Source organism: Girardinichthys multiradiatus, chromosome 18 (assembly GCF_021462225.1).
Source record: "Girardinichthys multiradiatus isolate DD_20200921_A chromosome 18, DD_fGirMul_XY1, whole genome shotgun sequence".
Classification (NCBI taxonomy): Eukaryota; Metazoa; Chordata; class Actinopteri; order Cyprinodontiformes; family Goodeidae; genus Girardinichthys; species Girardinichthys multiradiatus.
The window spans coordinates 51,110,137-51,137,908 of NC_061810.1; the positions used below are offsets into that span (position 1 = coordinate 51,110,137).

Sequence of the window (27,772 nt, forward strand, 5' to 3'; positions counted from 1 at the left end):
GCAAACAGTCAAGTAGATGCCCCAAATAAACACACCAGTTGACTGAATTTCTTGTAGTATATTGCACCTTAACCATATGCGTTTTGTAGCCCTGGATATTTGACTGCTCTCCCTGAGAGAATTGGTCAAGTTTATTGAGATTTAAATGTTTCTCTTGCACTGACCTTACTTTTAATTATAGTCCATACAGTCCATAACAGGTTTGAGAAGGTCATTCTTCAAGCTTAAGGTTAGCATGCATCAATTTGAAAACCTGTTTGGATGTGTTTGGGATCATTGTCCTGTTGAAACACCCACCTATGTCCAACTTTCAAACACTTAGCTGTTGATTGTAAAGAGGTAGAGGTCTATACTCATTCTTCCATTATCTTTGTGCAGTGAAAAGCATGAGCAGGAATACAGCCCTCAGCATGCCACAATGCTTGACTACTGTAAAAATGGTCTTCGGTATAAAGACGTCATTTTGATTCCTTCAGTCTTATCACTGTTGCCACACATCCTAATGTTCGCCTGGGCACCGAAAGATTTTTGGCCTGTTCATGTTAGCAGCTGCAGATTTCAGTTGATGTTGCAGCTGGAGCACATTTCTTGGTCAGTCCAAGGCTGGAAAGTGACACTGGTGTTTCAGCAGTTTGTAATTCACATCAGGTTTGTGCCTTGGTGGTTGCTGGGTTGTTCCTGAACATCTCAACCAACCTTCCTTTCACCGATCCCATACACACATTCAAGCCTGTTCTGGAATGTATCACTGCTTCAGAGTTTAGAAATTGAAAACATTGAAAGCATTGAACTTTGAAAATAATTTAGAACAATTCTTGTTCAGTTTTCTTTCAGCAGGTATTGAGCTGTGCAGCATTCTCCGGGTCAGCCCTGAAATGTGTCTAAAATCTGACAAATGAAAATAAAAATCTGCTGTAACCTTTTACTCCAACAGTCTGAGTTTGGAAGACAACAACAAAGGAGAAAGTTCACATTAAAATATTTATTTTATGTAACTCAAACAGTCAGATTCATCTTTTATACAGATAAAAGTAAAAACATGTTTGTCTTTTAAAATGGTGGAATGTCCTTTAAAACCAGTGAGACTGTGTCACATGACCTGTCACAGCTGCAGGACAGAAACTTTGAATGAAATGTCTCCAACACCACCCAGACACCTGTCACACAGGCTCACCTGCCCTCTGAGGAATGGAGCAGCTGTTGTGCCCTGAGTTCAGCATTACACCCGATGAAACTTCCACAGATGGTTTTCCTTTGCTTTCCGATATTCAACTCTGTGACCCTCCACTGCCTCCATCTGATCTAGAGTCAAATCAGGCACCGGTGATCTGGTGTGCTGCTAGACATCATGAAAACTGAGCTTTGAGATGCAGAAACAACCTGCATCTCAAAGTTTCCGGCTCCACCTGACTGAGAAGTTGTAATTCTGCAGATTAGCCGGCAGCAGGAGCTCGAGTGCAGAATAAGTTTTCAACTTCAATTCGAGTGTTTTACTGCATTCAGAACCACAGGAAGCACCAAGATAGCTATCATCTCTCAGCCTGAATGAAGCTGGTGTGAATATATGTGTCTGGTTGCGAGGCTTCAGAGAGGATTTCTGTGGAAGATCTGGAAGCAGCAGGTTGATGAGGAAAAACACTCAGATCCATGTGAGTCTCTTAAAGAAAGTCCAGCCTGGCAGTCTAAACTCAGGGTGTACAGGGTATAAACATGAGGGTTCATGTACAAACTATAAGAAGTGTTTTTAGGTTAGTGTTTAGTGATCTCCCACCGCACCAGAACACAGCGTGAGGCCTCAGTAAACATGTTTAAATTGAAAAGCTGCTTCCTGTCATCGTGATCCTGCGTTTAACGAGCTGCATAAATAAACGTAGTGGGCTCGGAGCAGGACAAACTGCTACAGCAAACCAACAGTGACCTTTTACCGGCTGTGTCGTCATGACAACAGACAGGCTCCGGCTTCATATACACAACATATCTACACATGTATATATACTTACAGGAGGTTTCTGAACACTTACGGTTCCTTAACCGGGTGAAAAAGTCCCAGCATGCAACAGAGATCGCCTGATGCTGCTCGTCCAATCGTCAGCCTCAGGTGAGAAGTCCACCTGCTGAGTCCATCAGAACAGGAAACCCAAACAGCTGAATGGCCCCCAGAGTGCAGATCAAAGTTCTTTAAAAAGGTGTTTGGATCTGATGGAGACGTCAGAAACGGAGCAAGTTTCTGCCAACCTTCACGCTCCTCCATTAAAACCAGGAACAATTTGGAACTTTACCAACAGCTAACAGTTTGGCTAATGTTAAAGGGTTTTTTTGAGATAGACGATTATAAATGAACAAGTGAGACATAAAAACTTACTTTGCTAGCACAGTGTGACTATGACCTGTTATTTGTTAATAATTAGCATCCAATAACAATGTGCTTTTGGTTTGTTCGCTTGCTTCAGTTTGTTTGACAGATTGAGTTGCTGAGTTCGGTTGGAATATTAAATGATAGTCTGATTATGAAGGAACCTTTGAGGATCTGTCACGTCCTCTAATGCCGAAGCAACCCCCCCCCCCCCCCCCCAGGTCCAGTGTTGATTCTAGTTTTAGCTCAGAGATGCAGGACAGATCAATGATACTCAGACCAATGCTGTAAACATTCGTCCTTTAATCCTCTGAATAAACATTCAGTAGGAAGGGACAACATGAAGCTGCATTAGGAGGAAAACAGTGCTGTGCTCTAAACTGCGCTGGCAAACAGCTACTTCATCCAATTAATTTGTTTACGGTCCCTTTATTTACTCTTATTACAATAAACAATGAAAGGCAATAATCCCTCTCTGTCCATTCCTGTCAGATTTACAGTCATAAAGGACAGATATTAGAAGCATGCTGTAAATACAGCTGCTTCAGACAACACCATGATGTTTGTTTATAATAGCATAAAACAATAAAAATTATAAATTAAAATGATAATGAAGTTTAAAGACACCGGATATTAATTTGTCTGAATACTATCGAAACACTAGTTTCATCTCATAACAACCAAACTGACCATACATGACAACATACCAATCTAGACCAGGCAGTTAGCTGCTCAGTCAGCTCATTCTTAACAGTATCAGGATAACATGGTTTATCTCCAGAAAAAATCCTTGCACTGTTTTGACTATACTTCTTCTGCTTGCTTTCTTTATCAGAGAAAGCTACTGCCGGGTTTACAGCTAGGTTGTCCTCCCCTTGTTTTACTGCCACCTACTGGAAAGGCGAGTATTCAGCTATTTCCGTATCACAGACATATTTACATTAATAGTTTTCTCTAAAACCAGGACACCAACCATTTAACTAGTGTGAAAATCATATTCTCAGATCAAAAATACACAAAACATGGGAAAGAAGTGTATAGTGGTGACGATAGGATTTTAACTGCTAAACTAAAATAACTGAATCACTTTAAACGTAAATAAAATATACTGTTTATAATCTGTAGATGGCAATTATCAGTGTCTTTTTTAGGATTGATGGCACAAGGCTAGCATTATTTTCTTTTGTCTTAGCTTAAGCTTGTAACTATTGACCTTGACAGGTAATTTCTGGAATTTAGAACACTTTGGTTTTCCTATTTTGCCTTCACCATAAAAAACTGTTTTATTTCCTTATATTACAGACCTATTAGCATTTTACAGTGAGCTTTTAGTTAAGCCATGCTAACAGTTTAAGATAACACACTTAACGACATGGAAAATGTCTATTCAAGTTTTTGGTTTACAAATGTTGGCCTCATCTAAACCCTTTTATCCTCACAATTGAACAAAATCTCTGCAAATGTTAGCTGAAGCTAAGGAAGTATGCTAGTAGCAAAGTTAACAGATTTAAAAATACTGGTTTATCTCAGCAGTAATTAATATTATTGTGATTTAGGTAATATAACTTAAATATTCTTTTAAAACAAGTTTAGTCAGCAGTGTAGAGGCTACAGTCCTCAACTCAGTTGTCCCGGGTTCGATTTCCGGCTCTGGGCCATTTGCTGCATGTCTTCCCCTGCATGTCTGCCCTGTTTCCTGTAAAGCTACTAATGAATAAAGGCCACTAGTGCCCTAAAAATCCTTTAAAATCTGAGCGGTAGTTACCGATCAGCTTTATATATCCCTTCTAACCGTTAGCTACAACCTTCTGTGGTAAATCATCCAGCTTACGGGTTACTGTAATGTCAGTTTTATAAACAACTTTAGTTTTTGAATCTTTCATTTTATTTATTTCTAATTTATTGAAGTTATCAGTTCAAGTTAACTTATTCAAGTGCTTTCAAACTGAATCAGTGACAGTAATACAATTTTAGCAGTTTTATGTAAAATTACGAAGGAAATAATGGTGTCTACAGATATTTGTGGATGAAATTGGACAAAATATAAAAACAAATATATTTAACTCGAGTCAATGGGTGTAATCTACGTAATTATTTTCTATATAATAGATTTTCTTTAATCACACAAGGTCATTTTAACGTCCTATAGATACAAAAAGCATTTTTTTGTAGGAAATAAACGTGGTTTTAATAATTCCAAACAATAAAATGTGCAAAAACCCGCAAAGTCTGAAGCTTTACTCAACGGTCTCAGGACTTATTCTGTTTAAAAGAACTCGTTCTGTTTAAGAGGACGCGTTCGGTTTAAAAGAACTCGTTCTGTTTATGAGGACTCGTTTGGTTTAAAAGAACTCGTTCTGTTTATGAGGACTTGCTCTCTGTCTCAGGACACGTTGTGTTTAAGAGGACTCGGTCTGTTTAAGAGAATTCGTTCTGTTTACGAGGACGCGTTCGGTTTAAAAGAACTCGTTCTGTTTATGAGGACTCGTTCTGTTTATGAGGACTCGTTCGGTTTAAAAGAACTCGTTCTGTTTATGAGGACTTGCTCTCTGTCTCAGGACACGTTGTGTTTAAGAGGACTCGGTCTGTTTAAGATGACTCGTTCTGTTTAAGAGAACTCGTTCTGTTTAAGAGGACTCGTTCTGTTTAAGAGGACTCGTTCTGTTTAAGAGGACTCGTTCTGTTTACGAGAACTCGTTCTGTTTATGAGGACTCGTTCTGTTTATGAGGACTCGTTCTGTTTATGAGGACTCGTTCTGTTTATGAGGACTCGTTCTGTTTATGAGGACTTGCTCTCTGTCTCAGGACACGTTGTGTTTAAGAGGACTCGGTCTGTTTAAGATGACTCGTTCTGTTTAAGAGGACTCGTTCTGTTTATGAAGACTTGCTCTCTGTCTAAGGACACGTTGTGTTTAAGAGGACTCGGTCTGTTTAAGAGGACTCGTTCTGTTTAAGAGGACTCATTCTGTTTATGTTCTGTTTACGAGGACTCGTTCGGTTTAAAAGAACTCGTTCTGTTTATGAGGACTCGTTTGGTTTAAAAGAACTCGTTCTGTTTATGAGGACTCGTTCGGTTTAAAAGAACTCGTTCTGTTTAAGAGAACTCGTTCTGTTTAAGAGGACTCGTTCTGTTTAAGAGGACTCGTTCTGTTTACGATGACGCGTTCGGTTTAAAAGAACTCGTTCTGTTTATGAGGACTCGTTCTGTTTATGAGGACTCGTTCTGTTTATGAGGACTCGTTCTGTTTATGAGGACTCGTTCTGTTTATGAGGACTTGCTCTCTGTCTCAGGACACGTTGTGTTTAAGAGGACTCGGTCTGTTTAAGATGACTCGTTCTGTTTAAGAGGACTCGTTCTGTTTATGAAGACTTGCTCTCTGTTTAAGGACACGTTGTGTTTAAGAGGACTCGTTCTGTTTAAGAGGACTCATTCTGTTTATGTTCTGTTTACGAGGACTCGTTCGGTTTAAAAGAACTCGTTCTGTTTATGAGGACTCGTTTGGTTTAAAAGAACTCGTTCTGTTTATGAGGACTCGTTCGGTTTAAAAGAACTCGTTCTGTTTAAGAGAACTCGTTCTGTTTAAGAGGACTCGTTCTGTTTAAGAGGACTCGTTCTGTTTACGAGGACGCGTTCGGTTTAAAAGAACTCGTTCTGTTAATGTGGACTCGTTCTGTTTATGAGGACTCGTTCTGTTTATGAGGACTCGTTCTGTTTATGAGGACTTGCTCTCTGTCTCAGGACACGTTGTGTTTATGAGGACTCGGTCTGTTTAAGATGACTCGGTGTGTTTAAGAGAACTCGTTCTGTTTAAGAGAACTCCTTCTGTTTATGTTATGTTTACGAGGACTCGTTCGGTTTAAAAGAACTTGTTCTGTTTATGAGGACTTGCTCTCTGTCTCAGGACACGTTGTGTTTAAGAGGACACATTCAACTGCTCTAATTTAGTGTAAGTTCACCTGTGGGTTTGTTCTCAGTTTGTGCTAAGCTCTGTGTCTCCATCAGATCCGCGAGGTACTTTCAACATGTTACCAGTCCGGCACCAGGAGGACAGCGTCTGTTTGACCCCTGTGAACTGGGATCAGTGAGAATGCTCACAACATCCATACACAAATGCCCACCTCCAGAAGTCTGTATGAAAACTGTATGGAAGCCCATTTCAGCAAAAAACTAAAATAACCTGCATGGAATAAACTAAAATCAAACTATGGTAAATTAGTGTAAAATGCAACTTTTCAACCTAAATTTAAACAGCTTTTCATTTTATTTTTGCAGTTCAATTTGTTTGTAGTTTAAATTAATTTAAAGGCTTGAGAGAAAATTTTTAAAATAAAATTTTCACTCAGTTTATAAAATCTATGCCTACAAAAAATAAAAAAGTCAGATGTTCCACAAGAACAAAAGGTCAAAAACTCTCTGCTTAAGTTGGATTTTTCCCAACAAATAAGTAAACTTTTTAGAGTTTAAAAAACAACCTGTTTTAAGTGTTTTTCCTCCAGTTCTAGCAGTAAAACCTGCTGTTCACACTGAAACTCATTAGAAAGATATTAGTGTTGATCTGGCTCGTTCAGTTCAACCAAACATTATCGATGTTTTTTATTGTAGCTCATGATTTTCCCTTCCTGGCATTGATGGGCTTCCATACATCACACAGCTTCCGCGTCCGAGACTCTGAACAGGTTCAAACTGTCCAGGTGAACCTTTTACGTTTGATAACACCAAGTATTTACAGTCCGGTTGTTGGAACATGGCGACTTCTGACTGGTTGTTACAGGAGGCTGACTGAGCACGTGCAGCTGCGGCAACGGTGGCTAAATGATGACAGATGGTCCAGGTGGAGTTGTTGTCGAGGAGACGGACTGTCGGGGTGGAGCCAGGTCCAGCAGTGCACTGACTGTTCCAGCCACCTGGGGGAGCCCTCGCTCTTCCAGGATGTGAAGAGGAAGACACAACTTACTCTGCATAGAAAAACACCATAGAAGAAGACACAGCGAAGGGTGGGAGTCAACAGAAAGGTGGGTCAAACGATGGCAAATTAAATAAAGGAATGAAACAACTGTAACCAGGGCAACATATGGGAAAGAAGCAGGAAAATAATGAACAGAAAGTAAAGCAGGATGGTGAAGTAGTCAGGAGTGAAACGTGAAGCATGTTCTTTTGTCAGTATAAAGCTTTCAGTTTGAATAAAACCATCTCAAGGTTAACTTTTCCCCTACATACAGCCAGAAGAGAGTGCATGGGTTGATGGGAGTTGTAGTTTAAATAGACTAGATGTATATTGATATTGGTATCAAGGTCCAGAGGCTCTAAAACGTCATAATTTCTAAACCACTAAAATGAATGACATGCCTTCTATACAGAGCACAAAGCAACACAGCCCTACCCCTCCCTCACCTGTTGCTTGGCACTGCCAGTCAGCTGGCTAAAGGAGTAAATTTTCTCCCATCATGGTTTGGATGTTTGGAAATATTTCTTGTCGCTCAGGCGAGAAACGCCAAGATGCTCCGGTTAGATAGTGATTAACACAGAAGAGAAACAACGTGAGTCGAGCTGCTTTTCTTCACTTTATTCAGAGAACTTAGAGGAAACATTTAGCCCAACAGCAGGACTAAGCTGAGGCACAGAGCCTGATAAAACCACCATCATCATCATTCTTCATCTTATAAAAAGGGAAGGGACATCTTCAGGTTTTCTAAAGGTGTGAGTGTTCTTGGTCCCTATCCACCATGACAAGTTCAGCAGTTAATTTCAGCAATGTTACCACAGCTCTATCAGAGCACCACAGCTCAACTGCTAATGGTTCTGCTGAACTTTCATCTCATCTTCTGACTTTACAGCAGCAACACAACATACAAATTATCAGGAAGCGTCCCAGGTACAGTGTATGGAGTGGCCTGGCTAATGAACAACCGAAACACCAGAGGTGGTTTCTGCTGCTGGCCATGGTTAGAGTGGGATGGGCCGGGACAACACTTTGCTCCATGAGGAAACCAGATTTCACCAGAATACAAACAGGTTCAGATCACTGGAGCAGTCGACATATTTATCCTCTGCTCTGAAGTGAAACCAGACTTTTAGCAGAACTAGCATAGAGCCTAGTTCAGCTTCTGGTATCATTCACAGATATATGCGACATGTGCACTCTGTAACGAAGACCGCCACTTACAGTTTGACTGTAAGAGAGGATGATTGGTTCTGACCCACTTCACGCAGTAAAAAACACACTCAGACTGGCAGGCGAACATAAGGCACGAAGGGGTGGAGCTTCAGCAGGTAGGTGACAGGCCAAATGGACAGGTCATCAAGTTCTACCTACAGTTGATAGATCACATGATCCTTAAAGAGGGGGTGGAGCTTCAGCAGGCAGGTAATGGGCCAAATGGACAGGTCATCAAGTTCCATCTTCCCCTGATAGGTCATGCGATCCTTTATGGCTCAGCTAACAATGGCAAAGACACTCTACGGCTTATTCTTGACTGTTGTCCTCAAGTCCACAAAATCCATTTCACGTCAAAAAAATCCCAGTCTAAGTCCAAATTCAAAGCCCAGATTTCAGGTCCAAATGCCTAATCTGAGGTGGAAAGATCCAGTCTGGACCAGCAGTGTTAAAACAGGTTCCTGTACGAAACTAATTAATGCAGGAATAACTTGCATCCTCAGGACCGGTGGTACCACAGCCACCAACAACAGGGTGTTTAGGTTCTGTTATCTCAAGGGTTTTTGTTTCAAATGCAGAAAAAATTTAGAAAGACCTGGTTCTTCTCTTTGTAGAACCAACAGTTCAGATGGTGTACCAAGCACAGAACCGAGATAACAACCACAAGATGTATCAGAGTTCTGGGACTGGGGAAATAAATCAAAGCCGTTTCTCTGACGGGTAAGATGCCATCTGGATCACTTTCTGGGTTAGTCTACATTTTGCTCTACTTTGCTCTAAGGGACCACAAGCAAGGAGGCACTAGAGCTACCATCATCCCTCCTGGACTGGGAGTTCTCCAGAACCTCAGGATGAACTGGAGGTGAGAAAAACCTGTGGCTGTGCTTATTTATGGAAGTATTTCAAGTTTCTGGAAGGAATCTGTGCATCAGGGGACAGCGTGGTTACAGAGGGAGAGACTACCCTGCTCTGGAGGAGTTACATTTTCACGTTAAAACTTCTGTTTGTAAATGTGAACAAACTGTCTGGTTACTGTGGTGGACGCATGTGAAGAAATAAAACTCCTGTGAAGTTCTGTTCCAGTCAGATCTAAGCGTGTGGCGCCAGGTGAACGTAGATGGCACAAAGCGCTGACATCACAGACAGGTAAAAAAGGGCAAAGCCAGCCATCTGGACCTGAAGCGAGGGGCTAAGAGTGGGCGGGGCCAATGATAGCAACGCCTGTAGTGTCCCATAAACCCCTCTCCCCTTCCCTTCCAGAACGTCCCCCACCGAGCAGAGACGATCCTGAGTATTTGTGGAAGTGATGGACACGGTGGAGGATAAAAAAAGAAGAGGAGTGATGCAGGAAGAATGATAGAAGGCAGGAAGATGAAGAGGAGAAAGAAAGCTGTTAGTTTGGAAGAAGAAGCAGCTTCATCAGGTGGTTTCAGACTGAATCCAAACATCTGAACATCTGAGAGTAGAAAAGAAACTGTTTTATAACTAACTTCAATGTAAATAATCAATTAAAAGGTAAATCTCATCTTAAAGCTGTAAATAATGTAAAAATCAAAAGTTTGAAACATAAATAAATTAGAATTGGGTTTTTCATTGTTTCTTCAAAGCAGGCATGTAACAAAACAACACAGTTTATGTCAAAGCTAAGACAGCCAGCTTGAGCAGGGAGTCAACAGCCAGACCACAGAGGGGACTGTGAGCATAAAGTTTCTCCATCCTCTGAGTAAAAAACATCTACCGATGTCCTCAGATCAAGTTAAATTAACAACCAATGAAATATATTATTGGTTTAGACATTACCTATGAGCCGCTATAGATAGTGAGGTGCGCCATTGCTATGCAGTCAACAAAACCATGCTGGTCTGATGCATCTGTCACCAAAAAGTTGTAGCACCCTTATTTCTTATCAGATTTGTGTAAAATATGGATCCAATTAAAGCTAAGAAAACTGCCGATGCTATGATACATAGAAATATGTAGCACCCCTAAACATAAATCTATAAGTGTGGGAACTGTGCATTATAGTGTTGACTGGTACAACTACTGAACTACAAAGATTTCCATGCTATCATTTGGTTTCTAACAGCTCTGCTTTCTGATGAAAACTGACTTCCTTCTCCTGATCTGCTGCATCTCCCTCTGATAGTGACTGAAATGTATCTACAGAAACATCTGATACTTCGCTGCCGTTGGAGCAGCAGTCAGTTTACTGCTGGGGTTCCCCTATAAAGTCATAAAAGTGCCTTTTTAGTTAAATCTATGACCATATATATCCACAACTGTTTATTTCTGTAGCATGAATTTACTATATGAAATATTTAATTAATATTAACTTTCCATGAATGTAATTTGATTTATCATAAAAATACGATGTCAGAGGAACTTTAAGGCCTTGATACTGGAATTTCAAAACGGATTTATTAAAACAGGTGACTCCAGTCACCTAGGCCCAGGGGTGCAATGGCCATCCGGAGCATCAGGTCATTTGCTGGTGGACTGGCACGCTCAGCTATCGCCAAGGGGCAGGACCAAAGGCTCGGTTCGGGTCGCGCTTGATTTTTTTTAATAAACAATCCATTATTTAATGTGGCTAACTCAGGAACCTGACTGAAGCTCCCAGGCAGCAGCGCAGAGAGACAGACAGCCAGAGAGACACAGACAGCCAGAGAGACAGACAGCCAGAGAGACACAGAGACAGCCAGAGAGACAGAGACAGCCAGAGAGACAGAGACAGCCAGAGAGACAGAGAGACAGCCAGAGAGACAGAGAGACAGCCAGAGAGACAGAGACAGCCAGAGAGACAGAGACAGCCAGAGAGACACAGAGACAGCCAGAGAGACAGAGACAGCCAGAGAGACAGAGACAGCCAGAGAGACAGAGACAGCCAGAGAGACAGAGAGACAGCCAGAGAGACAGACAGCCAGAGAGACAGACAGCCAGAGAGACAGAGACAGCCAGAGAGACAGAGACAGCCAGAGAGACAGAGACAGCCAGAGAGACAGACAGCCAGAGAGACAGAGACAGCCAGAGAGACAGAGACAGCCAGAGAGACAGACAGCCAGAGAGACAGAGACAGCCAGAGAGACAGACAGCCAGAGAGACAGAGACAGCCAGAGAGACAGAGACAGCCAGAGAGACAGACAGCCAGAGAGACAGACAGCCAGAGAGACAGACAGCCAGAGAGACAGAGACAGCCAGAGAGACAGAGACAGCCAGAGAGACAGAGACAGCCAGAGAGACACAGAGACAGCCAGAGAGACAGAGACAGCCAGAGAGACACAGAGACAGCCAGAGAGACAGAGACAGCCAGAGAGACAGAGACAGCCAGAGAGACAGACAGCCAGAGAGACAGAGACAGCCAGAGAGACAGAGACAGCCAGAGAGACAGAGACAGCCAGAGAGACAGACAGCCAGAGAGACAGACAGCCAGAGAGACAGAGACAGCCAGAGAGACAGAGACAGCCAGAGAGACAGACAGCCAGAGAGACAGAGACAGCCAGAGAGACAGACAGCCAGAGAGACAGAGACAGCCAGAGAGACAGAGACAGCCAGAGAGACAGACAGCCAGAGAGACAGACAGCCAGAGAGACAGACAGCCAGAGAGACAGAGACAGCCAGAGAGACAGAGACAGCCAGAGAGACAGAGACAGCCAGAGAGACACAGAGACAGCCAGAGAGACAGAGACAGCCAGAGAGACACAGAGACAGCCAGAGAGACAGAGACAGCCAGAGAGACAGAGACAGCCAGAGAGACAGACAGCCAGAGAGACAGAGACAGCCAGAGAGACAGAGACAGCCAGAGAGACAGAGACAGCCAGAGAGACAGACAGCCAGAGAGACAGACAGCCAGAGAGACAGAGACAGCCAGAGAGACAGAGACAGCCAGAGAGACAGAGACAGCCAGAGAGACACAGAGACAGCCAGAGAGACAGACAGCCAGAGAGACACAGAGACAGCCAGAGAGACAGACAGCCAGAGAGACAGAGACAGCCAGAGAGACAGACAGCCAGAGAGACACAGAGACAGCCAGAGAGACAGACAGCCAGAGAGACAGAGACAGCCAGAGAGACAGACAGCCAGAGAGACAGAGACAGCCAGAGAGACACAGAGACAGCCAGAGAGACACAGAGACAGCCAGAGAGACAGACAGCCAGAGAGACACAGAGACAGCCAGACAGACACAGACAGCCAGAGAGACACAGAGACAGCCAGAGAGACAGACAGCTAGAGAGACAGAGACAGCCAGACAGACACAGACAGCCAGAGAGACAGAGACAGCCAGACAGACAGAGACAGCCAGAGAGACAGACAGCCAGGGAGACACAGAGACGGCCAGAGAGACAGACAGCCAGAGAGACACAGAGACAGCCAGAGAGACAGACAGCCAGAGAGACAGAGACAGCCAGAGAGACAGACAGCCAGAGAGACACAGAGACAGCCAGAAAGACAGACAGCCAGAGAGACAGAGAGACAGCCAGAGAGACACAGAGACAGCCAGAGAGACAGACAGCCAGAGAGACACAGAGACAGCCAGAGAGATAGAGACAGCCAGAGAGACAGACAGCCAGAGAGACACAGAGACAGCCAGAGAGACAGACAGCCAGAGAGACAGAGACAGCCAGAGAGATAGAGACAGCCAGAGAGACAGACAGCCAGAGAGACACAGAGACAGCCAGAGAGACAGACAGCCAGAGAGACACAGAGACAGCCAGAGAGATAGAGACAGCCAGAGAGACAGACAGCCAGAAAGACACAGAGACAGCCAGAGAGACAGACAGCCAGAGAGACAGAGACAGCCAGAGAGATAGAGACAGCCAGAGACACAGAGACAGCCAGAGAGACAGACAGCCAGAGAGACAGACAGCCAGAGAGATAGAGACAGCCAGAGAGACAGACAGCCAGAGAGACAGACAGCCAGAGAGACACAGAGACAGCCAGAGAGACACAGAGACAGCCAGAGAGACAGACAGCCAGAGAGACAGACAGCCAGAGAGACACAGAGACAGCCAGAGAGACACAGAGACAGCCAGAGAGATAGAGACAGCCAGAGAGACAGAGACAGCCAGAGAGACACAGAGACAGCCAGAGAGACACAGAGACAGCCAGAGAGACAGACAGCCAGAGAGACACAGAGACAGCCAGAGAGACACAGAGACAGCCAGAGAGACACAGAGACAGCCAGAGAGACACAGAGACAGCCAGAGAGACACAGAGACAGCCAGAGAGACACAGAGACAGCCAGAGAGACACAGAGACAGCCAGAGAGACACAGAGACAGCCAGAGAGATAGACAGCCAGAGAGACAGACAGCCAGAGAGACAGACAGCCAGAGAGACAGACAGCCAGAGAGACAGAGACAGCCAGAGAGACACAGAGACAGCCAGAGAGACACAGAGACAGCCAGAGAGACACAGAGACAGCCAGAGAAACACAGAGACAGCCAGAGAGACACAGAGACAGCCAGAGAGACACAGAGACAGCCAGAGAGACAGACAGCCAGAGAGACACAGAGACAGCCAGAGAGACACAGAGACAGCCAGAGAGACAGACAGCCAGAGAGACACAGAGACAGCCAGAGAGACACAGAGACAGCCAGAGAGACACAGAGACAGCCAGAGAGACACAGAGACAGCCAGAGAGACACAGAGACAGCCAGAGAGACACAGAGACAGCCAGAGAGACAGAGAGACAGCCAGAGAGACAGACAGCCAGAGAGACAGACAGCCAGAGAGACAGACAGCCAGAGAGACAGACAGCCAGAGAGACACAGAGACATGCTAATATGTCCCAGAATTCAGATTCTGTGTACTCTTCAAAAACTCCACTAATTAATTACTGTATGTGAATACTGACATCCTTTTATTATATCTTTATTTAACCAGGTAAATGTTTTATTTTAGTATTTTAAACACTGTACTACTTTTTGTGGCATACCTGTGTACATCACTCCTTTTTCTAGAATGTTTCATTGATTACATTTCATGTCAGTTATATCAGTTACATTCAAGTCAAACTGTCAAAGCAATATTTCCTTTATTGGCCTTTAAAAAGAACCAGTTTTGTGTACTCCTGATTCTGTAGCAGTCCTGACTCAATGCATAATAATGGCACATGTGTTCAATCCAGCAATATAGGTCAGTGTTAACAACCTCTCTACAGGTTGTTTGGCCAAGCTAATTAGTTTCAGCTATGACAGTTATCCAGTCTGACTACAGCTGCATCCTTTCCATGCACCACATATGAAGCGTTGTTTTGAAGTGACTTTCTAAGGACAAACAGCATGTTGTGAGAAAGCCACCAGTTACTGTAGTGCAGATAAAACAAGGTCTGACTGTGTGGAGAAAAGTGAGGAAAAGGTATTCTGGTGACAGTTGTAGGGATTAACTTGCTGTTGTAAACCTACACTCATGAGAGTAATAATGGTGGTCAGAAGTGGATCAGAAATGATGTGGCCAGAAGAGCTCATTGCACATTATAAAGGCAGGATGGGCTCAACACAGAGAGCTTTTAATCCCTGGTTAGCATGCCGGTCTGTTAGGTCCCCAAACTGCTGCTCTCAGACACCATTTATCTTGATTTTCTCCTCCTTTCTGGATATATCCCCATATAAACCTTTAGTTTATGAAGTCACATGCCAACTACAGAACTTCTCATCACTACGTTTGTCTTGGGAAGACACATTATCATTAATCAATGCCTGAGTTCAGCATTCAAGGCCGGACATCTGGCTGCGTTCTCGGATCTCTTTTGCGGTTTTTTTTTTTTTTTTTTTTTGGTTCAAACTACTAACTTTTCTGACATGAAAATGATTTTAACTATTGTGAGCTACAGGCCTGGACAGTTGAAAAGGAAAAAATGATGATATATGTATGATGCTATGTTCCTTTTAATGATTTGTTGGTGTTCACACAGTTGGCAAACTGGTCTTAACTGCAGCAGCCTTTATCAGTCTGATGATGTGGCTGAATCATTTCAGATCTGAAACCTATGGTCAGGTCTGTCAGACACGAGGAAACATCTCTGGAATCAAAGGTTGTGTAGTTTTCTAGAGGCCTGACTCTCTTTGGATTCAGCCTCTCATCCCCTGCTCTGTTTCTCAGGTGTGCTTACCTGTGGGACCCCAATCCTGCGACACGCCTCCAGGAAGTTCTCCACATTGCGGCGACACTTGGCCATGGTGAGTTTAGGCTGCAGGGTGCAGAGACAGAGAGGTCAGCAGGGGTCAGCCCAGGCTAGAACTTCAACCATCTGACCAATGGGAGACACTCACCACAGCAGGGGAAGGGACGTGGATGCTGGAGACAGAGCGCGGTCTCACGTGATTGGCAAGATGGCACAGCACCACGCCGTCTGTCAGAGCTGATCCCAGGTCGCATGGCAGCGTCACCTTCAGTCGGGCTTCGATGTTCTGGCCGGGTAGTAAAAGCCAGTAAGTAAATCACAGAGCATCTGCTACACAGGTGGAACAGGCAGAGCTACGTACCTTCCTGAGCTGTTCCACAAGGAATGCATCTTCTCCCACCAAAGGATGAGCTGCCGGAGTCTCCTCCTTGGTCTGAGGAGGCGCAACAACAGCGTCTCCTGCAGGGCAGAGAAGGAACAGTCACATTCCGCACTTGTACAAGTGAAGGCGAAACGTAGAACACACACCTTTTCTTTTCTCATCCCTCTGACCGAGGCGGTATAGGAAGCTCTCAGGCCGCATACTGGCTGTACGACTGGAGGCCCCGCCCCCTGAGTTGGGGTACGAAGGCGACTGATTTGCTGAGAGAAGATAAAAGGCTCAGAGTGAAAAGGAGAGTCAGTGAGCTGAGTGTAGGTGTCAGGTTGTGTTGTTTCTCTTACCTGTAGGAGACAGTGAGGATCTGTCCTCCCCCTGCTGAGACACAACACAGCACAGTTACACACCTGGAAACAGCTGGCCAGTTCTGAGCTCCTCCTACTGCTGCTCGTTACATCAGATCCAAACTAGCTGGACGTTTCTGAGCTTCCTCTGCAGCTCCACCATGATATTTCTGCAGCTGAGTGTTAATCATCTCGCTCTGCTGTAAGCTCCAGCTGAACGTGAGATCCATGGAACCACCCACCCACTGTTAACCGATGCGGAGTCTGTAAACACTCTCAGCATCGGTAAACTGGATCAGAGTCTGCAAATCAGCTCAGGGTCAGTAAATAGGATCAGGGTTCTACAAATGGGCAGAATCCTGCTGTGACATCAGCGGTTCTTCTCTTTGAGGTTCTTGTCTGCCTGTACAACAGTGTGGTGTTATACAGGCAGATAAATGAACCATTGAGCAGGATGATCCACCTAGCAGCTACGTGCAGGCAAAGGTACCGGCAGCAGGCAGAGGTATCAGAGGAGTGAGACTGACAGCTGACTGACAGAACCAACAGAAAAAAACTGTTTGGAAGTCAGTGGATCCTGTGGTGTTCCTGCAACTTCATGCAGAATCAGGAGTTGATACCTGATCCATAACCTGAAGCAGGTCGGGATCTGAGAGTATGAAACAGGAAGCTGTCACTGTCTTGCAGTCCAATTCAAACCAACATGCACAAACAGACATGGGGTCAGAAATGAGGATGGAAGCCACCGCAAATATGAACAGCAAAGATGGAAGGACAGCAGGAAATCTAAAGAGTGGATGAAGAAGGAAAAAGTTTCATCTCTGGATCCATAACGTGACAGGCAGTCTCTAACATTCAGATAGTGTCAGTTTCAGTCGGCTTCATGCATTAAAGAGGAAATGGTGACTTCACATACTGTGACTGAAGTCCCAGAGTGATTACTTTGCATGCTTTTATTTTGAAAACTGATAATGACATGAGAGCTTCCTTTAGGGGGTGGCACCAAGCACTTACCATAATGAGGGCAGAGTCATCTGTGTGGGTGGAGCGTCTGGAGGGGTAGACATTCTGATAACAAACACCAGACACACAAACATCAACCCAAACATAAAGGGGTGTGGCCTAAACACAGGGGCGGGGCTACTGCTCTGTAGTGTCAAATCAAATTGAAGAAGAAGAGGCTGGTTTTGCAGGTAAATGAAGAAAACAGAAGGTATGTTTATGTGTCATTAGGCAAAAGCAGGGACAGACTTACCTCGGGTTCTGGACTGGACTTTGATGGACTCTGAGCAGCTTTATACTGAAAAACAAGAACAGGTCCAGTTAGATCCATCCAACACCTGAAATTTATCTGGACACAGTTACAAGCTCTCCCTGCTGGCAGACCAGATTAACCAGTCACATGTGGTCGATGACTGGTTAAACAAGGTAAACTAATGAACTGGTTAAAGTGGACTGTGACTGGTACAAACCAGTGTGTGTCTGATTAAACGGGTGTACCTTGGCGTAGGTGGTGACACCGTCTCTCTGCAGAGAACGATTCTTCTGCCTCTCTTCGTCGTACCTCAGAGCAGCGAGCTGAGCTTCCCTCCTCATCCTCTCCACACCTCCAGAACCAGAACCAGGAGCTCCTCTCTAAAAACATACAAACACACACACGGACAAGGCGACTGTCAGACCTGAATAATCAGCTTGCTTCTGATGTTTCTGTCAGATAGCTGGAACATCATACCTGACTATGGGAGCTAGGAGACGCTGTGACACCATCGACCATGTTCCTGGGAGAGTCAAGGGGACAGACAGGTTAGACACAAAATGAGGACACATAGGTTGAAGTGTGCAGGGCTGGGTGTTTTTTTTTTTACCTGCTGTGTCTCTTCATGTCTTCAGCCCGGACCAAGCTGTTCTTTACTGGAGAACCCTGAGGACACAGATGGGAAGTCTGGGATTTTCTAAATATGATGCAGTTTAAGTAGGAACTTATTCAGGAACTCTGAGCATCAGTGATCTCTGCCTGAGCCAACGGGTTTTCCTGGTGAAATTAACCCTGAAAAAACCTCCAGCTTTAAGAGCAGCAGGAGAGCAGGGCCCTCACCTCTCTAGTGATGCGTCTCTCGATGTACGCCATGAACTGAGAGCTGAGGCTGCTCCTGTCTCCTCCTGCACGACTCTTTCCATCCTCCTCCTCCTCTACACAGCTGTCTATGAAGTCTATCTGCTCTAGTTCCCCATCTGCTGAGGACAAAGGAGGACATCAGGAGGAGGACAACAGGGGAACAGAAGGAGAACATGATAAAGACATGAGGGGCATAAAGGATCTGAACATGGAGGACAGACGCCTGAGAGAGTCTCACATGTCCCGTTGGGAAGCACAGGTCCTCCTGGTCCTGCTCGTCGGTGGTCTCTAAATGGCAGCTCTGACAGCTCCTCTGAAGCCTGAAACAGAAAAGGTGGTTCTATTAATGTTTCAGAGGACATACCCAGAGCTGGGTCTGTCTGTACGTAGAGGTGGGCTCTGAAATCTGTTCAGTTTGGCTAAATGTGTACTTTCAGTCATTTCAGAAAGTTTTTTAAGTAAAATATTTTAACCCCACAGTTGCCAGAAGATCAATAACTGATCTGAATAAGGATCAGTGTGTCTCTGTTCCCTGTGGAGGAACCTGTCTGCAACACTGTGGAGTTTAACACACAGAGCAGGTGGATGTGTGTGGGGGTGTGGCTGACCTCGTTGCCCAGCCACCGCTTGTCTCCGCTGTCGACGCTGTTGAAGCCCGAGTCGAGCGCTCCATACAGTCGCCCCGGATACGTCTCATCAACGCTGGCAGGACACAGCTTCAGTCAGTCACTCAGGCTTTTATTCTGAAGGATCAGCTTTACAATGTGTGTGTTTGAGTGTGTGTGGGGTCAGACCAGGAGGTCAGGGGTCTTCTGTCGTACTCCGGCAGCTCCGGCGTGGTCTTGCTGGCTTCCAGGTTCAGAAACTTGAAGATGTGGACCTTTCCTTTGATGCAGATCTGCAGGCAGAACAGCACAGTGTTAAAGTCACCCACAGAGCTGCCGTGCAGCAGCTGGGATGTCTCCTTTTACCTGTGCAGGTGGGCTCTGTAGTGGGTTGTTGTCAAGGACGATGGCCTGCAGCTGGGCCAGGCCGCGGTAACAGACGGGGATGGAAGTCACTTTGTTGCAGGAGAAGTCAAGGCGAACCAGAGGAAGCTCAGCAAGCTCTAAAAACAGTCACAGTGTTCTAATCTGGACCTGTGCGCAGATTGTGGTTCTGTTCCTGACAGAACCGTGTGTGTCTGAGTGTGTTTACCTGGAGGTAGTTGGACCAGGTGGTTCCTCCTGATGTTCAGGTCTCTCAGAGCTTCCAGTTGACCCATTTGGGACGGTAATGTCCGGATCTCGTTACAGCTTACATCCTGTCGCACCCAACAACAAGTGATCAGGAACCCATCAACAGTTCTGATAAATTACGGGTCTGATCAGCTGGTAAATAACAGACCCACCAGCTCAGTGAGGTGTCTCAGCTGGCCCAGTTCGTCTGGCAGAGAAACCAATTTGTTGTTGGAGGCAATCAGAACCTTCAGAGGGAGGCTGCAGACGACAGCTGGGAGGACAGACAGCTGGTTCCGGCTGGAGGAGGGCAGACAGACGGGTCAGAACCAGAGGCAGACAGGTACATATGTTACCTGTGCAGGTTTCTCAGAGCTTAAACCGTTCAGGATGTGATAGAACTTTCTGCTGTAGGAAACACAACTGGACCAAACTGTTGGAACCCCTCAGCTAATGAAAGAAAAACCCACAATGGTCACAGAAATAACTTGAATCTAACAAAGGTAATAATGAATAAAAATTCTATGAAAATGAACAAATGAAAGTCAGACGTTGTTTTTCAAACATGTTTCAACAGAATTATTTAAAAAATAATCTCATGAAACAGGCCTGGACATAAATGATGCTACCTTAACTTAATATTTTGTTGCAGAACCTTTTGAGGCAATCGCTGCAATCATATGATTCCTATAACTGTCAATGAGACTTCTGGACCTCTCAGCAGATATTCTGGCCCACTCCTCATGAGCAAACAGCTCCAGGTGTCTCAGGTTTGAAGGGAGCCTTTTCCAGACGGCATGTTTCAGCTCCTTCCAAAGATGCTCAGAATAGTCCAATGTTTTCCTCTTAGTCATTCTTGGTGTTTTTAGCTGTGTGTTTTGGGTCATTATCCTGTTGAAAGACCCACGACCTGCGACTGAGACCAAGCTTTCTGACACTAGGCAGCACATTTCTCTCTAGAATCCTTTGATAGTCTTGAGATTTCAACATTCCTGAACAGATTCAAGACACCCTGTACCAGATGCAGCACAGCAGCCCCAGAACATAACAGAACCTCCTCCATGTTTCACAGTAGGGACAATGTTCTTCTCTTCATATGCTTCATTTCTCCGTCTGCGAACAAAGAGCTGATGTGCCTTGACAAAAAGTTCAGTTTTTGTCTCATCTGTCTGTAGGACATTCTCCCAGAAGCTTTGTGGCTCGTCAACATGTAGTTTGGTAAATTCCAGTCTGGCTTTTTATGATTGTTTTCAACAATGGTCTCCTTGGTCGTCTCCCATTAAGTCCACTTTGACTCAAACAACGTCGGATGGTACGATCTGACACTGATGTTCTTTGAGCTTGAAGTTCACCTTTAACCTCTTTAGAAGTTTTTCTAGGTTCTTTTGTTACCGTTCATGTTATCCGTCTATTTGTTTTGTCATCAATGTTTCTCCTGCAGCCACGTCCAGGGAGATTTACAGTCTCATGGATCTTAGATTTCTTAGTAATATGTGTAACTGTAATCACAGGAACATGAAGCTGCTTGGAGATGATCTTATAACCTTTACCTTTAACATGTTTGTCCATAATTTTCTTTCTAATGTCCTGAGACTCTTTCCTTCTCTTCCTCTGGTCCATGTTGAGTCTGGTACCATGTCACCAAACAGCACAGTGACTACCTGTAGCTCTATATATAGACCCACTGACTGATTACAGGAATGTAGACACCTGTGATGTTAATTAATGGACACACCTTGATTTAACATTTAACCCTTTGGTCACATTATTTTCAGGGCTACCATCATTTTTGTCCAGGCCTGTTTCATGAATTTATTTTTTTAAATAATCTGTTGAAACATGTTTTAAAAACAATGTCTGACTTTCATTTGTTCATTTTCATAGAATTTTTATTCATTATTACCTTTGTCAGATTCAAGTTATTTCTGTGACTTTTGTGGGTTTTTCTTTCATTAACCGACTGGTACCAACAATATTGTCCGTGTGTGAGTCTAGATTGATGTTCCTAAACATCAATCTAGACTTATTTGGCCGTTATGGTTCTGTAGAAGTGTAATCCTTTTTTCAATGACAATAACAATGACATTTTTTCCTTTGACTCCATATAACTGTAGAATCTTGAGCTCCCCCACCTTAAAATGTACTTTCTGACCACCTTAACTAAAATACAATCTGACCTGTATTCCTTTGACCTTTTCATAAATCTTAGAATCTATTCATTTTGTTCTAATTTCTACTTTGTTCTTCAGATTTAAATTTTACATAGATAATGAGACATTAAAACCAGGTCGTCTTGGAAATGAGTATTCGACAGATAAAAGGTAATACTGGTGACTGTTTAGTGATGATGAACGAGGGGAAGCGAAAGTGCTGCTGAAATCGCTTCGTTTATTATTCTCCTGACAAATGAAGCTGCTTGTTGGAGGCCGGAACATTTTTCAAAACTCACCAAACTTCACAGTGATTTTTGTATTTTAATGGAGTAAAAATGCAGCTTTTTGCTGCATCAAAGTAAGTGGGTGTAGCGAATCTCAATATCTCACCCTTTGCATACGGTCAGCTCTTAGTAACACATGCATGATCCAATTTGCTCCAAACTGGATATGGCTGATCTTTGTCAGCCAACAAACTTCTCTATTGGATTATATTGCTATTTGAATCGACGGTGCCTCCTAGAAAATTTCAAACGCTTTATCTCCCTCAAACATCATCAGATCCACACTAAATTTTGTGTGCATCATTGTGGAACGAATGCTGAACAAATGCATGGTCAATGGATGACATCACTTTAGCCCCGCCTACTGACCACCAAATGTTAGGTTTCTTAGCTGACTGACCTTCCTTGACAGTCTCCAGAAGTCGACAGGAAGTCTTCACTAATCCTGGGCCACCAAACAGGAAGTGTTCATATGACCAAAGGTCATTTGAAACCTGCTCCCAGTACCACCTAGTGGTGATGGGTGGAATCGAGCGGCGGACTCGTCGGCGCCGTGGAGGTGGTGATGTGAGACTCCTGCAGTTGCGACAAAGTCTGAGCGGCACCAAGATTCGAGGGCCGCCCAATGCTGCTTGCAGCTTTAATATTAGTATTATTATTGATATTGTTTCTTTGTTTTAATATTTAGTTGTGTCTCTTTGCACAAAATAACTGTTTCTTAAATATTCCGTTTTATTTGAATTGATAACGGCTCAAGGAGGGGTTTATTTTATTGTTTAATGAAAGTTTAGTTCATTTTGCTTCTTTATTTTAAAAAGAAGCAATTTGTGTTTCTTGACACAAAAGGAGGCAGAAATAATATTGTATTGATCAATACTGATTTTCTGATCTTATTTTAACTAAACATTTTGTTTCTCTAAAATGGAACTGAGCCTGAGATCTTTGAAAACCAGGTGTGTGTGTGTGTGTGTGTGTGTGTGTGTATCAGACCTGAGGTTCAGGTGGGTCAGAGCCTGCAGGTTTACAAGGCCGTCCGGCAGGGACCTCAGACAGTTCTGGTACAGGTTTAGATATTCCACAGACACAAAGAGGCAGACCTCCAGAGGAAGCTCCGACAGGCGGTTCCGGGACAGATCTGAACAGACACAGTTCAGGTTGGATTCAGGTGTTTTGAACACAGTGTTTTTTTAATTCAGAAACCCGGTCCGAGTCCAACGGGTTTCGATCAACCTGAAGAAACAAAGTATTTATCAGAATAAATGTGTTCAACTTCTCACAATGTTGTGTTATTTTACCAGGATGCTGTTCAGGTTCTTTGTCTCCAGATAAAACAAACGATTCTGTAAGTCCACTGGACCACTCATAGATACCAGAGTCACACTGGATTGATCTGCTGCTGATCTGCAGCCTGACTGGTCCACTGAGGAGCAGGCTGATCGATTTCCCGAACAGCCCGACCAAACTGCTGCTGATCAGACTGATTGATCTGCTGTGTTCCTTCATCGCTCTGCTCTTTAATGAGTGAAGACTCCTCCTGCTGCTGTTACTCTGGTTGTTTTCTGATGTCAGCAGCAGCAGATCTGCAGGTCTCTGTATTCCTGACCCTGATCTCTCCCCCCGCCCCTCAACCAGCGACAGGATGCAGAGCCAACCCACAGAGGCTATATTTATCAGAGCAGCTGTGAGAGCAGCAGGAAGTATTTGTCACCATGGTAACCTCAACTTCCTCTAACACAGCAGCTGATAATGCTTATTAACCCACCATCACAAGCAGGAAGTGATCCCTCAGAGAACTTCCTGTTTGTTTGTAACCAGGGTCATAAACTGCTCTCAGCTGTAGTGATGTGTTGGTCCCGAACGACCCGGCTCAAAGAATAAAAGGAGTTTTGACTCTTTTGTTTTGCATTTGGTTAGGTCAATGATAATTGTATTTTTTGTCTGATTGAGATGTTTGTTTTTATATTTAATATTTTATTGTATATTTAATTTATACTTTTTGTCATACTCTGCTTCAGTTTATTTTTAATTTACAAATAAAGCCACATACTTCATTTTACACACTATTTGATATTATTTTTGGTCATGAATTCATGTAATAAACAAAAAATCTGAGGAGCCACTTGGGAACCAAAAGAGCCGGCACTTCTTAGTGAGCAGACCCAAAAGAACCGGCTCTCAAAAAAGAGCCGGAATGACCATCACTACTCAGCTGAGACTCTGGATGAGTTTAAGACGATAGAACAGCAGCTGGGAGTTATGGGTACCTTAATTTGAGCTGCTGAGGGAGAGCAGTGAATCACAAACCAGTACCACAGATCTGGGTTTCAGTTTGATCAAACAAGAACTTCAGAGAGCTGATGTCACAGCAGTTAATCAGGTGATCTGAGCCGCTCAGCTTTTGGGGAACCAGGATCTCTGAACACAGACTTCTGTTTACAGCAGAGACAGAATCAGAGACAGAACCTCCTTTGGGGCAGCTGGTGTGTTCGGCATCTGTTACCATGGTGACCCAACAGTCCAACTTGAGCTTCATCATGGTTGATAAGCCTATCTGTGGTATCAGATGTGATATTTCCAGAACTTCATCCGACTCGTGTTTCTATTTAAAGGAAACACATTAACTGGGTGTTCTATAGTCAAACGTATGGTGTTTGTTTGCTAAATAATTTGACTTTTAATCCTTTAAACTGATCTAAAGTGGTCTGCCAGTATTAGCTCCATCTGGTTGTAGTTCTGGATCACACCTGTGGGGTTCTGTTCTATGTATTCACTCTCTATATAATCGCATACTGAGGAACAGCAGCCAAACTGGGCTCTGTCTCTCCATCCTCCCGGAAGCTCAGGGTTGACTTCAGACTAATATATTGAACACGTCCCAGTGGACAGGTCCATGTTCTGGAGATATTTGGGCTCCTGGTGCTATCCCACCTCACATCCATCACTGATCCCACCTGCAGTGCCTCCTACCTCCTCCTCCAGCACCTGGACTCTGCCTTCAAGCTTATCATCCAGTGCTGTTGGAGGACAGCTCCCCCAACTAAATGTTTCTGTTCCCAGAGGTGGATCACTGACAGGAGACAGGATGTGAGACTGGCCAAGCATCACTCACCAGCTGAACGCACCAGTTTGTTAAGCTCCTTCTTCTCACAGTCAAGTTCTCAGTGGGATCATCTCAGGGATCAATCTGCCTGCAGGGAGGAGACTCTCAGTTCATGGCGTACATCGAGAGACGCATCACTAGAGAGGTGAGGGCCCCGCTCTCCTGCTGCTCTTAAAGCTGGAGGTTTTTTCAGGGTTAATTTCACCAGGAAAACCCGTTGGCTCAGGCAGAGATCACTGATGCTCAGAGTTCCTGAATAAGTTCCTACTTAAACTGCATCATATTTAGAAAATCCCAGACTTCCCATCTGTGTCCTCAGGGTTCTCCAGTAAAGAACAGCTTGGTCCGGGCTGAAGACATGAAGAGACACAGAAGGTAAAAAAAAAAAACACCCAGCCCTGCACACTTCAACCTATGTGTCCTCATTTTGTGTCTAACCTGTCTGTCCCCTTGACTCTCCCAGGAACATGGTCGATGGTGTCACAGCGTCTCCTAGCTCCCATAGTCAGGTATGATGTTCCAGCTATCTGACATATGGGTTAGGGACCTTCTTCCCACTCCTGGGAACCATCCCTTTCAAGATACTAAAGTACTGCAGATGATGTAGTTCCTGCAGCTGCTGAAGAAGTACAGAAACTGTGCAATTTCATTTCTCCAGCAGAGTCTGATAATCAGCTGACACAAGCAAAGGGAAGCTAGTGCCTCATCTGCTCTCCATCTATGCTCCCCTCTCTCCAGGACTGGGACCTCCCCCACCTTAAAATGTACTTTTTGATTTATTCCCCTCTGGAGGCTGCAGTCCATCAGAATTAGCACCTCACACCCCTGGAACACTTGCTATTGTTAGACTTCTCCTATACACTGTGCTTGTACTTGACTTTTCTTCCTATCTGGCACATCCTAGAGAAGTTCTGTAGATCAATATCTGCTGTGTTTCTTCAACATACCCTGTGAGCAAATTGAACTCCATGGATGACCTCAATTTGCTTAAAAACTGGAAATAAATCCTAATGTGGTTAATCTCTGTGTTAATAATGCTACTGCTAGGCCTAATCGATAATCAGCAGACCATTTGTTTGGATTTCTGAGGGTGCGCTTGTTTCCGGGTCGACGCCGTCCCAAAAGGGCGGAGCCAGCAGCAGCCGTTAGAAACAAAACAAGCACAGGTGTGCCTCGAGCTTTTCTGACGCCATACACACCTATAGGGTCTGATCCGAACCGAACCGAATTATGGACTAGCTAATTAACAGAGTGGGCAGAATAGAACTAGCTGTGTTGTTTGTACTGTTTCAGTGACATCAGGCTGCACCCCACCCCCCTCCCGGCCTTCACCTGCAGACACGCCTCACCTCCATAAGAAGGAAGCCAGCAAGAGACCCCGTTTACTAAAGCAGGTTTATATCGTGATAGTTGTAATTCTAACAGATAATAACAGCTTTAACTCAGCAGTGAATGCTAACAGGCAGATTATGTGCTACAATCACTGAGATAAGAGGAAGCCAGACTTCATGTAATCGGGGAACACAGTTTGTCACAACACCGGCCCTCTCTGTTTTCCATCATCCCCTTTCTGAACCTGGAAGTTGGACTCAACTTTTCCCCGATTAAAGTCGCATAAAACCCTTATCCAACAGACCTCAGTCCGACTCTATGGATCCGCTTTTTTGCTTTCAGACCTCACTCACCGGCCCGGACGGTGTCGGTCAGGTCGTGGTTGGCAGCGCTCCTGGGAAACTCCTTCAGCTTCCTGCCGCTGAGGTTCAGACAGCCGCTAACCGAGGCTTCTTCCAGCGCCCGGTCTAGGGAACGGTTCCAGGACGCCGGACCTGCCTGACCCAGTCCGTTAGAGTTCCCCAGTAGGGCATTCCCACCGGCTCCGACCGTGAAGTTGAGTCCGGTGCTTTCCGCAGACCCCAGTAACACCGAGGCCGCCATTACACGCTCCGGCTGTTAGCCCGCGATGCTAACGGCTGCTGAGGTGTGGAGCATGCGCAGTACGGCGCGAGGAGAAGCGCTGTTACAGAGGGACCATAAATACAACTACTTACCACTACTTATACTAAAACAGTACCACAGACTGACCACTATACTTCTGTACATTAACACAGTACTTCATTGACCACAGCTACTAGTGTATACCAACACATTACTACAGACAAACCACAACTATAGACTGATCCCAAATACTGCTGTTTACTGCAAACTAATACAGGTCCTTCTCAAAATATTAGCATATTGTGATAAAGTTCATTATTTTCCATAATGTCATGATGAAAATTTAACATTCATATATTTTAGATTCATTGCACACTAACTGAAATATTTCAGGTCTTTTATTGTCTTAATACGGATGATTTTGGCATACAGCTCATGAAAACCCAAAATTCCTATCTCACAAAATTAGCATATCATTAAAAGGGTCTCTAAACGAGCTATGAACCTAATCATCTGAATCAACGAGTTAACTCTAAACACCTGCAAAAGATTCCTGAGGCCTTTAAAACTCCCAGCCTGGTTCATCACTCAAAACCCCAATCATGGGTAAGACT

General features: G+C 44.4%; 1 protein-coding gene across 5 annotated transcripts; it reads right to left on the bottom strand.

Moving 5' to 3' along the window:
- Positions 1 to 967: 967 nt before the first annotated feature.
- lrch3 (leucine-rich repeats and calponin homology (CH) domain containing 3) lies at positions 968 to 27,225 on the bottom strand. 5 transcript variants are annotated; one of them, XM_047391127.1, is made up of 20 exons: positions 26,909 to 27,223; positions 23,114 to 23,258; positions 19,860 to 19,986; positions 19,667 to 19,772; positions 19,441 to 19,577; positions 19,264 to 19,367; positions 19,078 to 19,171; positions 18,708 to 18,789; positions 18,449 to 18,585; positions 18,219 to 18,274; positions 18,086 to 18,131; positions 17,854 to 17,988; positions 17,609 to 17,653; positions 17,368 to 17,421; positions 16,354 to 16,387; positions 16,159 to 16,272; positions 15,992 to 16,089; positions 15,779 to 15,916; positions 15,619 to 15,696; positions 968 to 7,309 (listed from the first exon to the last, which is right to left on the bottom strand). In XM_047391127.1, exons 1-20 carry the CDS (start codon positions 27,156 to 27,158, stop codon positions 7,163 to 7,165), a joined length of 2,127 nt encoding a protein of 708 aa, XP_047247083.1. In that variant the 5' UTR covers positions 27,159 to 27,223; the 3' UTR covers positions 968 to 7,162. The 5 variants fall into 5 exon arrangements, with proteins under 5 accessions (XP_047247083.1, XP_047247082.1, XP_047247081.1 ...); XM_047391126.1 differs by lacking the exon at positions 968 to 7,309 and adding an exon at positions 9,598 to 9,795 and having other exon boundaries at positions 16,354 to 16,384; positions 26,909 to 27,225; XM_047391125.1 differs by lacking the exon at positions 968 to 7,309 and adding an exon at positions 9,598 to 9,795 and having other exon boundaries at positions 26,909 to 27,224.
- Positions 27,226 to 27,772: the final 547 nt, after the last annotated feature.

Coding starts and splice junctions, on each gene's coding strand:
- lrch3 (XM_047391125.1), bottom strand. CDS start 27,158: ATGGCGGCCTCGGTGTTACTGGGGTCTGCGGAAAGCACCGGACTCAAC. Junction 18,790..19,077: donor AGCGGTGGCTGGGCAACGAG/GTCAGCCACACC, acceptor TTTCTGTTTCAG/GCTTCAGAGGAGCTGTCAGA. Junction 16,090..16,158: donor GAGGGATGAGAAAAGAAAAG/GTGTGTGTTCTA, acceptor TCTGCCCTGCAG/GAGACGCTGTTGTTGCGCCT.